The 13,678-nt window shown below is 46.9% G+C and overlaps 1 protein-coding gene across 1 annotated transcript in view; it reads right to left on the bottom strand.

The window, feature by feature from the left end:
* Nucleotides 1-12,924, bottom strand: part of MMD2 (monocyte to macrophage differentiation associated 2) — a 39,645-nt gene extending 26,721 nt beyond the window's left edge. Inside the window, exon 1 of the mRNA XM_065411977.1 lies at nt 12,878-12,924. Coding sequence (XP_065268049.1) covers nt 12,878-12,924 — 47 coding nt within the window. The remainder of the gene's footprint in view (nt 1-12,877) is intronic.
* Nucleotides 12,925-13,678: the final 754 nt, after the last annotated feature.

Here is a 13,678-nt window from a genome sequence, read left to right as displayed (position 1 = left end):
CATCCCAACCCCGAGCCCCAATCCCCTGCCCCAGCCCTGAGCCCCCCCCAAACCTGGAGCCCCCTCCTTCACCCCAAACCCCTCATCCTCAGCCCCAGCCCAGAGCCCTCACCCCCTCCCACACCCCAACCCCCTGCCTCAACCCACAGCCCCCTTCCGCACTCCGAATCCCTCAGACCCACCCCGCAGCCTGGAGCCCCCTCCTGCACCCCAACCCCTCATCCCCAGCCCCACCCCCAGCAGGAGCCCTCACCCCCTCCCACACCCCAACTCCCTAGCCCAGCCTGGAGTCCCCTCCCGCACCATGAACCTCTCATTTCTGGCCCCTCCCTGGAGCCCACACCCCTAGTAAGAGCCCTCACTCCCCACCTCATCCCAACCCCCCCCCCCAGCCCAGTGACAGTGAGTGAGGGTGGGGGAGAGTGAGCCAGCCAGGGAGGGGGAATGTAGTGAGCGGGGGGGGGGCTTGGGGAAGGGGTGGGGAAGGGGAAGAGGCAGGGCTAGGGTGTGACTAGAAAGTTGGCAACCCTACACATACAATGTATACACACACACACACAAATCTATATATAGAAGGCTGGGATTTAGTGAGTGGGTAGGTACCCTAACCCCTCTGAAGTACAATAACTAATACCCATCCTGCCGAGTAACGTGCCTTTGAAGATCCCCGCCAAATCTGTAGCTATATATTTTTTCCAGCACATTTTATAGCATTTATTTCTATGATAACTCAAACTCTTACATGACAGTTCCTGATACTGGGATAATAGCAAATCATTTTTTAAAGCAATGGATTAGTGAACATGTTTGGAGATTAAATTGCTGCTCATTTCAGTCGCTATTTGTGAGCTTTCTGACAACAGTTGCTTATTCACAAAAATGCTTGCAAATCCCAAGTGTTTTGAAAATTTTAGCAAGAATGCCCCCAACATGCATTATTTGTTATTTGCGTGTTTAAAATGTTTCGGTCAACCAGTCAGGGAGCAAATACAATACTACGTGCCCAGATACTAGAAACGAAGGTAGTATTATAGAGGTAGTTACTGTGAGAAATTCTGACCATTACTCTGTTTAGTATGTGCCTCTCTGGCAGCCGGAAAGCCATCTGCGCTGGCTACCCTAATGAAAAGAGAATCCCTACATGGCAAAGTGCCGGCCTAATGGCATTATGCTACTCTCATTGCAGTTTCTGGCATGAAGGACATGACAGGAGTAAAGGGGATAAGGCTGGAGCAACCTGTACACCAACAATGGCTGCTGGAATGGCTCCTTGGAGTCATGGGGTACTGGGAATAAGTTTGAGCAGCCTTCGCACTGCTCTAATATCAGGGACTAGTCCGAGCTAGCCACAGGATATAGGGACTACAAAGATGGTCTGAACATACATCTACGCCTCACTGCCATGTTTATCCAGAGAGCACAGCTCTTCTGGATCAGAGAATCTGGCCCATCACCTCAATAAAGTGTGTAACAGACACCTTGCCCTGTTTAACACTCTCGGTCCAGGCTGTTAATGGATCCACAAAACTCTGCAAAGCATCCACAGGCACAGAATCTATTTCAAAGTCCCTGAATAAGCACATGCCATTCTCTTTAGCTGTCAGATGCTCCAGGCTGCTTTGGTGTATCGTCAAAACAAACACCTTGTGGGAGGTAGTATGGTCTAGTGGCCTTGGCCTAGCAGTCAGGTAACCTTGGTTCTAGTCCCAGCGCTGCCGCTGATATACCATCTGACCTTGGGCAAGTCACTTCTACTCTGTAGTTTAAATAATAAGCTTTTTGAGTAGAGACTGCCTCTCCTTATACATATGCATAGCTTCTTGTGCAACAGGGCCCTGGGGTTTCTAGATGCTACTGCAATATAAATAATAATAATAAACTATCCAGATTATTCAGTGAATATTTATGAACAACCAAAACATCTGAAGATCATGACTGGTTTGCAGACTACTCATTAGCTGTGCTTTTAATGCATGTTGTTGGTAACAGTTTGACCATCTCTAATGTTAGGTTTCCTCAGCTAACATTCTTTACTAGAGATGGGCAGTGCAGTGTAGCCAGTCAAGAATGAAGATAATGATTTAAATCTCATAGATTCATAGATTCATAGAATCTATGAGATTTAATAGATTCTAGGACTGGAAGGGACCTCGAGAGGTCATCGAGTCCAGTCCCCTGCCCTCACGGCAGGACCAAATACTGTCTAGATCATCCCTGATAGACATTTATCTAACCTACTCTTAAATATCTCCAGAGATGGAGATTCCACAACCTCCCTAGGCAATTTATTCCAGTGTTTAACCACCCTGACAGTTAGGAACTTTTTCCTAATGTCCAACCTAAGCCTCCCTTGCTGCAGTTTAAGCCCATTGCTTCTTGTTCTATCCTTAGAGGCTAAGATTAACACGTTTTCTCCCTCCTCCTTATGACACCCTTTTAGATACCTGAAAACTGCTATCATGTCCCCTCTCAGTCTTCTCTTTTCCAAACTAAACAAACCCAATTCTTTCAGCCTTCCTTCATAAGTCATGTTCTCAAGACCTTTAATCATTCTTGTTGCTCTTCTCTGGACCCTCTCCAATTTCTCCACATCTTTCTTGAAATGTGATGCCCAGAACTGGACACAATACTCCAGTTGAGGCCTAACCAGCGCAGAGTAGAGCGGAAGAATGACTTCTCGTGTCTTGCTCACAACACACCTGTTAATACATCCCAGAATCTTGTTTGCTTTTTTTGCAACAGCATCACACTGTTGACTCATATTTAGCTTGTGGTCCACTATAACCCCTAGATCCCTTTCTGCCGTACTCCTTCCTAGACAGTCTCTGTATGTGTGAAACTGATTTTTCCTTCTTAAGTGGAGCACTTTGCATTTGTCTTTGTTAAACTTCATCCTGTTTACCTCAGACCATTTCTCCAATTTGTCCAGATCATTTTGAATTATGACCCTGTCCTCCAAAGCAGTTGCAATCCCTCCCAGTTTGGTATCATCTGCAAACTTAATAAGCGTACTTTCTATGCCAATATCTAAGTCGTTAATGAAGATATTGAACAGAGCTGGTCCCAAAACAGACCCCTGCAGAACCCCACTTGTTATACCTTTCCAGCAGGATTGGGAACCATTAATAACAACTCTCTGAGTACGGTTATCCAGCCAGTTATGCACCCACCTTATAGTAGCCCCATCTAACTTGTATTTGCCTAGTTTATCGATAAGAATATCATGCGAGACCGTATCAAATGCCTTACTAAAGTCTAGGTATACCACATCCACAGCTTCTCCCTTATCCACAAGACTCGTTATCCTATCATTTCTCCATCTGATCCTCTCTGTCAGTCCAAGCATAAAATCCTTTAATTTCCAGAGATGAGCCTGAGCAGTGAACTTTGGAGCTGGATGTAGATCTGGATCCAAACTTTCCTGACATTTGGATGCTTGGATGTGAGGTTTGGTTCCGGCCCGTCTCTGCTAATTAACTGATGCAGAGTATGCCAATTTCTTTATCAGGGGGCCTCACATTGTGTCGCATTCAGAAATAGCAGGCTCTAGATTTTGAACAGAACGTGAACATCTTAAGGTTCAAGTTCCACTTGGCTCTGGTGAAACACAAATTCTGGGTTGCACCATTTGTTTGTTATATCACGTTCCCTGTGGTCACTCAGACTCTGATCCACATTGTGATCGCCTTTTTATCTAGCCATCTGGGTCCTTATATGACACCCCTTTTGCTGTTGGAGCTGAACACCTTGCAAGAATTCCAAATAAAAATAACACCCTTTCTCTCTTTCCTGTCTGGAGAAGTATTTAGTTCATAGATTTTAGTTTGTTTCCCTGTGTGTGCGTGTTGAAATTACTGAGTGACAGCCGAGTCAGGGACACAAGTTTTACATTTAGCTGTAAGCTCAGTGAGGCCTGCGGTCATTCTTATCTCTTGCAGGGCTCAGTTTCATAGTCTAGCAACTCCTGGGAAAGTTCTGTCTCCTCACTCACGGGCATCCCCCATTGGTCAACAGTTTTGTAATTCCTTGTGCATTGTATCAGTCAGTGCAGGGGAGTTACATGGAGACTGTGCAGCGCCAATGGGTCCAAGTCTGCTGTTAGAGATAGAACGGACCCTTTGGAGGCTTGAGTCCATCTCCCCAGGACAGGACATACTCCCCAGAGAGGATGCATTGTATATTAAGATGATACTTTGTTTGCTCTTGAGCCAAAATTGAGGCACAAATGAACTCTGCTAGAGTTACTTACTCAGTGAGACCAGACTGCTCTTTGCTTTCATCAGGGGTTTGTTACTATGGGCCATTTCACAGTCCTGCCACTCACATAAACTACTGCCTGGAGGCTGCTGAGTGCCAGCCTGTCTCCCCAGCCCAGGATCAGCTAATATCACATCCAAGTCTCTTTCAGGCCTTCCCTCGGGGCATGGTTTTTTAATTCAAAGGGAAGCTCACAAAATAACACAGACCAAAGCTACCCCTGTCCCCAACCCAGGCTGCGGGGGCCCAGAGGCCTTGCACTCTGCACCACTCTCTGCTCCAGGGCTAGTCCCAGAAGCCAACCTCCCCCTTGCAGCTCTCCTCCAACTGAGCCCTCTCACTCTGAGCCCTTTGTAAGGATCACCTGATCCTTTCCCACCTGGATCTGTTAATGCAACAGGGCTCCCTGGCCGCCCAGCCTCTTACAGCACCTTACTCTGCAAGTAGCCCCATTGATTTCAGTGGGATTGCTTATGGTCCACATAGAGGCAGAATCTCGCCCTGGGAAGGGAAGGCGGGGACACAGGCGTGGCTCTGATAAGCACTTGGTGTTATTAATCTTTCGAGCAGCTCTGTACTCGGTGTGATGAACCACATCAATTTTTAAAGCATTTCACTCCCATAGTTTTGTCCGACATGGGTTAAGGGGAAAAAAAGAAAACAACTGTGCAAGGCATCTAAGGTCCCTCGGAGGGCACATCTGAGCCGGTGTAAGCCAACCGCACATACTCAGACATATCAAGATTTATTTGCTAGGCAGCCTGGCACAAAACTTGCCAGACCCCCTGCAGTTCAAGCAAAATGAATGAGTCTCACTGCAGAGCAGTTGTTCCACCACGGTTCGACAAAGAAAGAGACTCCAGACGTAGGACAGGCAGCACTGTTCTCTCCATGTTTTGGATCTCGCTTAACCTCATACTTCATTTCCCCACCATTTCTGGTCTTACTGTGCTAATTATGGAGTTTTGGGTCTCTTCTTTTAGTGTTGGTAAAAGCTGTGATATAGATATGCTAGGGACTGATAGCCTCTGTTTTTCCTAGATCAGACATACCTATCGAGGCTGAGAATAGCTGGCCCTCTGTGTGGGCCAGGGGCCCAGCCGACCTCTGACTGGCTCCACAAGGAGGAATGAGGTAGCTCAGGTTCACCTATGACTAGCTCACTCTTTGAGCTGCTGGGAGGCAGGAAATTAGGCAGGGAAGCACCTAGGCAAGATAAATGGAAGCTATGCACAGGGAGGCCTATGCTAGAGAAACAGAGGCTGCTGGGAAGAGGAACAGTTCCCAGAACATACAGAGAAGGCTTCTCAGGGGAAGCTGGTGAGGGGGGCCCACAGGCAAAGGAAACCAAGAAAGAATGCTCCTGGGGGGAGAGTTTCTGAAAGGAAGGGACTCTGAATGCTACTTCTCAGAGAAACCTAGCTCCCATGAAAGACTTCACCAGGCAACAGCAGAAGGCCTGGGAAAAGAGGAATTATATTCTGTCCTGAGGTTTGGCCTCCATGGGGAACTGGACCCTGGAGGAAAGACCCTCCCCCGGTTAGTGACAAGAGGCCCCTGACTCCAGAAAAGGGTTCCGGGTCATGAAGGCCTCACTGGTAAGGGACCTCTTGGACATGATTAGGGTTGACTCAGCCCCTCCTTCCTTCAGCTAGAGATGCTGGGGAGCAGTTCTAGGTGTGTGACGCTCTGCCTTTTCGGACTGAATAAAACTAGATCCCTGGTGGAGTGCAGTGACAAGCCTCACTGGACTTACTAAAATCCTCACTCAGAGAAACAGGCTGAGAAGCAATGGTGGTGCTGCACTGGGCCTCCAGGGGGTGCGCTAAGGTTGAGGGCCTCCATTACACATGGGCAGAGGTAATGCAAGATACCCAAAGAGAGCTCCCATGCTACCTCCCCACTGACCTAGAGGGATTACTTCTGGAGGTATGAGGGTAGTTCATTCTTCAGAGCCCATCCTGGTGCTACATGGTGACAATTACAATGGTTATGTTTGTGATGTGTGCACCTACCCTGCAGGAACGAGCCAGAAACCCATCAAACTCATTTCACTGGATGACAAGGACTTTCAGTCATCACCGAGCTGGGCTGGATTTGAACAAAGCAATCTAAAGGTGAAATTTACCCATGTGCTGCCTGACCCATCCTTTCTCTTGTCATCCTATTGTATGGAATCCATGTACTTCTCTGACCCATCCCTGTACCTCTTTGTCATTATGCACTATACTTGGATCTGTGCATTTACTGGCTAGGCAGCAGATTCTAAGTATGTTCAAGTTCTGTGCTCAGATACATTTTACACAATTCCTAGTGAAGTCCATGTACCAATGGATATCTGAGGGCAGATTTTGGCCCTTAGGTATATTAAGGATTCATCTCCAAACATAGGTGCTGGAAATAGGGGTGCTGCTGCACCCACTGGTGTGAAGTGGTTTGCATTATATACAGGGTTTACAGTTTGGTTCAATGACTCTCAGCACCCCCACTATACAAATTGTTCCAACACCCCTGCCTCCAAGTATAGCTTCCTTGTTGGGAAATTTAATTGGCATCTTTCATTGCAGCTTCTGTTTTCATTGTTATTCTGTGCTTACGTGCCCAGGGCAAGAACAGACAAACTGAATAAAATCTGGGGCCTTTTACCTGAATAAATTAAATCTTGAACCTGTGTCAGGTAATTGCTATGATTCTGCCCATCTGCAGCATGCGGTTCCCCCTATGCACCCGGGCTCTAGATCTGTTGAAAGAGTCTGCACTCAAGTTGCTTTTTATCGTGTTTCCTTTACATTCTGTTTCTGGATTACCAAAGTAAAGAAAGTGCTTTTGTGTGCCCAAAGAGAGGGGAGCTAGGACTTGTCCTTGGCCTAGCTGTGTAAAAAGAATCCATGTTTTACTGAAAATCGGCAACAACATTCATAAATAATAACAAAGGCTTTGGACCTCACTCAAACTCAGTGTAAGAAGCAGGTGCAATATCCACAGGACCCTCTGGGTCAAATGAAGCAGTGATGTGGCCGGAGGGGTAAATGAGTTGGGGAAACAAGTGTCAATGGTAAAGAAGTGTAACTCGCACTTATTTGCCATTCAGTGGGTGTGCAAAACAAGTGTAATTGATACGTCAAGGGATCAGACTGGGGGCGTAGCAGGAAAAAGCAACTCAGCGGAGGTGGTAAGATAAAGCAGGTGGAATCTGATCTGCTTTCACCTAGGGTGTAACTGACACTGACATTTACGTCATGGCTGAATCAGGCCCCTTGCGTCGAAGCTGATTGTTCTCAAAGATGGATGTTACGCAGTACGGAGCAGCACCAAGTTACAAATGACAGAGGGGAAGTTTTTACAGTTAAGATGCTTTTGCAGCCCCCCTCCCCCTCTCTTTCTCTCTCACACACACACGGCCACAAGCAGTGTCTCAAACTGAAGCTGGTTTTCCATTATATTGTGAGAGCCATTTTCAATCTACAGTGCTCAGCCTTCCTTGGGAGCCCTCCAGTCAGATTGTCCAGGGGCCTGACATGCTAGTGCCAAAGGGGCAGCTCTTGTGGAAAATTGGAATAAAGCAGAAGACACTTTTTAAGGGGCCTGTTTATACGAATGATCTGGCTGAATGACACTACCTGAGAATAAAAGGCTTTCTTGCTCATGGAATGGAATCAAATTCAGTTTCTTCTCCGCTGCTGTTAAATACTTTCTTCAAATTCTTTCTTTCTTCCCATCCTCCCTCTCTTTCTGAAGTCATTTAACATTTAGAAGTGAGCCAACCCTGGATGAATCTTGGGCAACATTCTTGCCCCCTGAGCAGGGAACATTCTCCCGTCTTATCCGACAGTTCATAAAACACGCCCACATTGATCGCTTTCTTTCATCTAATTCTCATTGCTTAAGGTCTTTCATCTGGCTATTTTTCCAGTGCATTTATTGATGACCATCTGACATTAATCTCTTCCTTCCTTGGTTCTCTTGAATCAGAAAAGAAAAAAAAAAAGAAACCAAAAAAGAATCAGTTCCAGATTCCTCTTATGAGATCAAGAATTTATGCTATTTTCCGGGGCCAAGCAAGAGTGAAAGTTTCCCACCCTGCTCCAAGCTGTATCAAGATGCCTCTAATGCCTTCCTGAGAGGCCAGGCTATACCTGCACCTATTTCTATACCTTCCTGAGTCAGATACGCCAATGAGTTGCCCATCTCTCCCATGTGTACTGGTCCTGGCACAGACCTGTGACTGATACTCTTGGCTTCTTCTCCCTACCATAGGACCCAATTCTGCCCCCGTTACTCGTGCTGAGTAAGTGGTGTTTTACTTCAGGAATGGTCCTGTTGCAATCAATGGGCTTGCATATGGAATAAGATTAATAGATTATCAAGTCTGAAGGGACCACTGTGATCACCAACAGAGGCCATCAGACTTCCCTGAGTTAATTCCAGTTTGAACTAGAGCATATCTTTACGTGCCCATGTAATCTTGAGTTTAAACATGTAATCTTGAGTTTAAAACATCCAGTGATGGAGAATCCACCACACCCCTTGCTAAACTGTCCCAACTGTTAATTACACTGACGATTAAAAAAAATGGCACCTTATTTCTAATCTAAATGGATCTAGCTTTAGCTTCCAGCCATTGGATCTTTGTCTGCTAGACTGAAGAGCCCATTATCAAATTTCCGTTCTCCATTTAGATACTTATAGACTGTGATCAAGTCACCCCTTAACCTCTCTTTGTTAAGCCAAATCGATTGAGCCGCTTGAGTTTTTCACTATAAGACACGTTTTCCAATCCTTTAAGGGTGGCAGAATCTGGCCGTTAAGGGTAATCCCCTGTGCTGAGCTTCCATGTGCAACTACAGCATGCTTCCCATTCGGCTGTGCATGTTTTATCTTACAGTGGTGCTTGGCCTGCTCCAAACCCAGCTCCCAGCTAATCACACAAGGTGTCAAGCTCTGGCTGCTTATGGCCAAGGCATTTGGCCGGTGAAACGGGAAAGCTGCCGGAGAAGCCTGGCACCACAGCGGTCATGCCTGGTGCAGAAAAGATTATGGGGAAGAAGTCCAAGAGCCCAACAAAGGGAACCAGCCTGGTGTCACTTTCTAGGTCATGGACATCTGACCCCATTCCTCCTTGGGCTTCATTTCTGCTACGCTGTAGATAAACTTCACAAGTCAAGGGACCGATCCTGCAGGCTGAGTCCCCTCGGTTCTCATTGACTTCAGAGGAGTCGATGCCTCTCAGCACCTCCCAGGATCAGACTTGATAAGGACGTACCTTTGCCATGTGGCAAAAGCAAAAGTGACAGTGAAATGCTGAAGCTGGTGGCATGCTCCTGCAGATGGCTACCTGTCAGGGGATGGAGATTCTGCTTCCTTTTCAAATGCACAGCAAGCGCATCTCCCTGCTGGCTTCACTCTCAAGTTCCTGGGAAACTTTCCTCTCTGTTTCACAATGCTCCTCTCTGGCGCACAGCCTGAAGCTGTACACTGTACACCTGTTGATGGTGGAAAACATGGCATGTCCCCTGCTACCTTGATATGGCAGCGGGAGCTTATGAACTACCTGTGTGTGTGAAGATATGATCTCGTTTATAATGTGTGGGTCCGGCATAGCAAGGGTTTTCAAAGGATCCCCACCAGTCACTCTTTGGGCCCCAGGCTGCCCGTTGCTTATACAAGGACAAGGTAGCAGAACCCGGTGTATCCTGATTCCTTAGCATGCTCCTCCCATCCCCCAAACCACGCAGCAGAAGGAACGAGATGTACAAGGGAGCAGACGCTCTCCATGGCATCTTTCTTCCATGAACAATGGATAGCTGCTCAGCCTCCAGGTCTGCACATGTGGGTAGCCAGTCCGAGGGCACAATAGCACCAACCGGAGCCATGCCGCAAGGAGGGGCTGGGGGACAAAAGAGCTGCAGAGGGGCTGGCCCTCTGAGGAAAGAGCAATTCCCATCCCTGGGACTGGGAAGCTGCATCTCTTGCTTCCTCCACGATCATCCTGGGGAAAAATTCAAGGAAACTCTGTGAGGTCACTCTCCTCCCATTGAGATACACATGGTGGGGAGGTATAATTTGGCCCTTTTTGCACTTTAAGACGCCTTCTCCATAAATCCCCCAACTCAGATTCTAATTCCCAGCCAAGGAGCAATGGCTGGAGACCTCCCTTTCAACACCAATCAATATACTGAGAGTGGTCACTACCCTTAAATCCCTGAAGTACAAGGCTTCCCTTTTCTGGTCCCCAGGCCTTCCAGCTCTTGCCAAGCCAGGCAATCAAACTCAGGTCTCCTGCTCAGCACGGCACTGCCCAGTTCTAGCACTCAGCTAGTCACTGTGATATATTTTTTATCATTTGTGCTCCATGAAGAACTATCAAAAGACTTCAGCAAAAAAGCCTTTGAAAAACAAAAGCCAGGTCCTTAGGTTACATGTGGGAGAACTTCATCTTAACATGCAAAAAAGTACAATGCTGCTCATTTGGTCTGATTCCTCAGTTCCCAAATCCAGTCTCTGCATCCCAGAGAAGACAGAGAGGAGCCTTGCACCTATTTTCAGTGAGTAAGCCTCATTCTACTCACATCCCCCACTATTCCAGTCCTAACAATGGGCTCTTAGCAACGTATTCAACATGCAACACTTGTTGCACAAAAAGTGCATTCAGTTACATCTAGCAGATCAGTTTCTCTAACTGGACAGAGAGGGACTTTCTAAAGAGGGCTCGCTCCAGTGGCTTCCAAAATGTACTTTGGTTCGGTGCCCAGAAAATCTACATCATTTAATTGATCTGATCACTTTCCTATTGCACTTTGTAAAAAAAAAAAAAAAAAAAACTTCTGCATTCTCTTGGTTATTAAAAAAGGATCTGTCCTGGACAAGGTTACAAAGCATTGCCCACAATTGCCCTGTAACTCACCCATTTTCCCACACGTATATAGGGAGAACAGTACAATTGCAAAAGGGTTCTTCAGTAGGAACACATGGTATTTAAATGGGCATCTGAAGAATGAGAAGAGAGTCTGCATTCAGGATTTGTGTATATCAGCTTCAAACTCAGTTCCTAAGACAAACGGACTAGGAAAGCTGCTTTTCAATAGAAATCTGATAACCATTTGGAATTTGTCAACTCAGCAGCTCTTTCTCCACATCACAGAAACCACTCCCACCACAAGAACTGGCATTAGCAGCTGGGAGAGAGGCTAAGGACTGAACAGATACAGAGACTGAACTGTACTCTAGGTGCTTCATCCAGGTCAGGGCTAAGACATACAGACTAAGGAGCGGTGTTCAGGGAACCTTGCACAGTTCTTGCCTGTGGTGTCCCTGTCCTGTGCATAAAGGACTCAGTCTAAAGGGCTGTCATCTGTTTGACGCCTTTCCCCAGCACAGAATTCACTACAGAAATTCTGTTTTCAAACACCATCTCACGGAGCCTTTCCATTGCAACATCACGTTATGGCTGGCTACAGATGATACTACATAAATTATTATACTTTCCATTTGACTCGCTAAGCCTATCTTCAAGCCTGAAATGCACGATTCAGGTGTACATTGCATTTCCTCTGTCTAAGATGCCTGACAATAATTTTCTGTTGCACTTTACACAGGAATATGGGACTGGAAGGGATCTCCTGAATCACTGAGTCCCGTCTGCTGCTAGCACAGGCATCCCCGCCATATTGTCCTGTTTAAAAAGGTATCGTGCTCCACCTTAAAAGTAGTTAGGTTCCTTGCCCTCACCACTCCTAGTGGAAGGCTGTTCAAGGATCTCACTCTGATGGTTAGAAATCTTCTCATTTCCAATCTTGGGGTATTCATGGCCAGTTTGTACCCATTTGTTCTTATGCCAACATTGTCCTTTAACTTAAATAGCTCTTCTCCCTGCCTGGTGTTTTCCTCCTGAATGTATTCTGAGAGAACAAGCCTTTGTTTTGGTAGGCTCAACAAGTCAAGTTCTTTGCCTCCTCTTGAAAGATAGATTCTCTCGTTCCCTGATCATCCTAGTCCCCCTTCTCTGCACCTAGTCCAGTCTGAATTCATCTTTCTTGAACCTGCGTGATACCCTGAGTTTCATTGTATAGTGGTTGGATGCATAGAATATGCATCCCTTGACCAGGACTATCCATTCATCAGGTATCCTCTTAAGCAGGTGCCACTATAATAGATCCCAACACACCTGAGCCATTAAAACAAGTTACCACCACTTGTAGGGGGCTGATTTTTCAGAGGTGCTGAGCACCCACAACTCCAAAGGATGACCCTGTGTCAAAGTGTCCCAAGAAGGACGCCCAAATATTGAAACACCCCAAAATCAGTGGCCACATTTGCCTGAGTTTTTCCATTAATGAAATGGGGCTAGTAAGAGGTGCTATGAAAGTGCAAAGGATTGTTGTTATACCAGGAAAACAAAGCAAGAATATCAGCCCTGCAGGTGCCCTGTGCTCGGAGGAGCTCCACATCTTTCAAACCCCACTGTCAGCTTTATTCACTCTGTCCTGCAAGCACCACCCTGGAATTCACTCCCGGCTTCCTCTAGGGAAGGGCAGAGGTTGGGAGGGATCCTGGAGGGTTTCAAAACACAATGCAAAATGGTTCAGCTACAGGAATTAAGAACACAGCCACTTGGCTTTACCTGGCATATCTTGTCTTCTGAAAATCCAGGATTCTGGACATGAACATCTTGGCAGTTCCATCAGAATCCAGCTCTGGTCCAGGGAGTGTTGAAGAGGGGGGAAGGTGGGAGGAAGAAGCAGAGTGAGACAGGCAGGAGAGGAGGAAATTCAGGAGCAGCAGGTTAAATCCCAGAGGTGGATTTTCAGCTCAGTAGCGGACAGGGGGCAGGGGAGTCTCTGTGATTCGTCTGACCCAAGGAGGAAACAGCAAGCCCCGGGGTAACCGTACCAACTTCATCCGTGCTTGCTTTGTCTGCTGGCTCAGGCATGTAGAGGTAGCAACTCACAGGACCAAGGACCAGATCTCTCTCTCTCTCTCTCTCTCTACCCCAAACACTGTGTGTGTGTGTTTAAAATGCTAAAGAGAAAAATCAAGGCCACCCTTAGTTTCTCCTGCCCCCTGTTGCACAAGAGAATAATACAATAAAAACAAAAGCAACCTAAGAGAGAGCCAGTGTGTGTGTGAGGGAGGGAGGGAGGGTACGTGGGACCTGCTGCAAAATAATCCGATGAGGAGGAGGAAAAGAAGGAAAGCGAGCGAGCAATCCCATCCTGCCCCACATGTCACAGCAACCTGCCCAACCTGCCTTATCCACACAGCCAGCTTGAGCAGAGCCATAAATACACCCAGCGGATCAAATAGCAGCAGATTTGAATTTAAAATGTAATTAAAGCACGCCGAGGGCGGAGCTGCAGACAGATGGACAGAGACAGACAGAGTGCGGGGGGGGGGGGAAGGGGGCGTGAGCAGCTGTTGATGG

The sequence above is a fragment of the Emys orbicularis genome, chromosome 10 (assembly GCF_028017835.1).
Source record: "Emys orbicularis isolate rEmyOrb1 chromosome 10, rEmyOrb1.hap1, whole genome shotgun sequence".
Taxonomy (NCBI): Eukaryota; Metazoa; Chordata; order Testudines; family Emydidae; genus Emys; species Emys orbicularis.
Note: the sequence above shows the minus strand (reverse complement) of the source record. Positions and strands in the feature narration are given on the sequence as shown.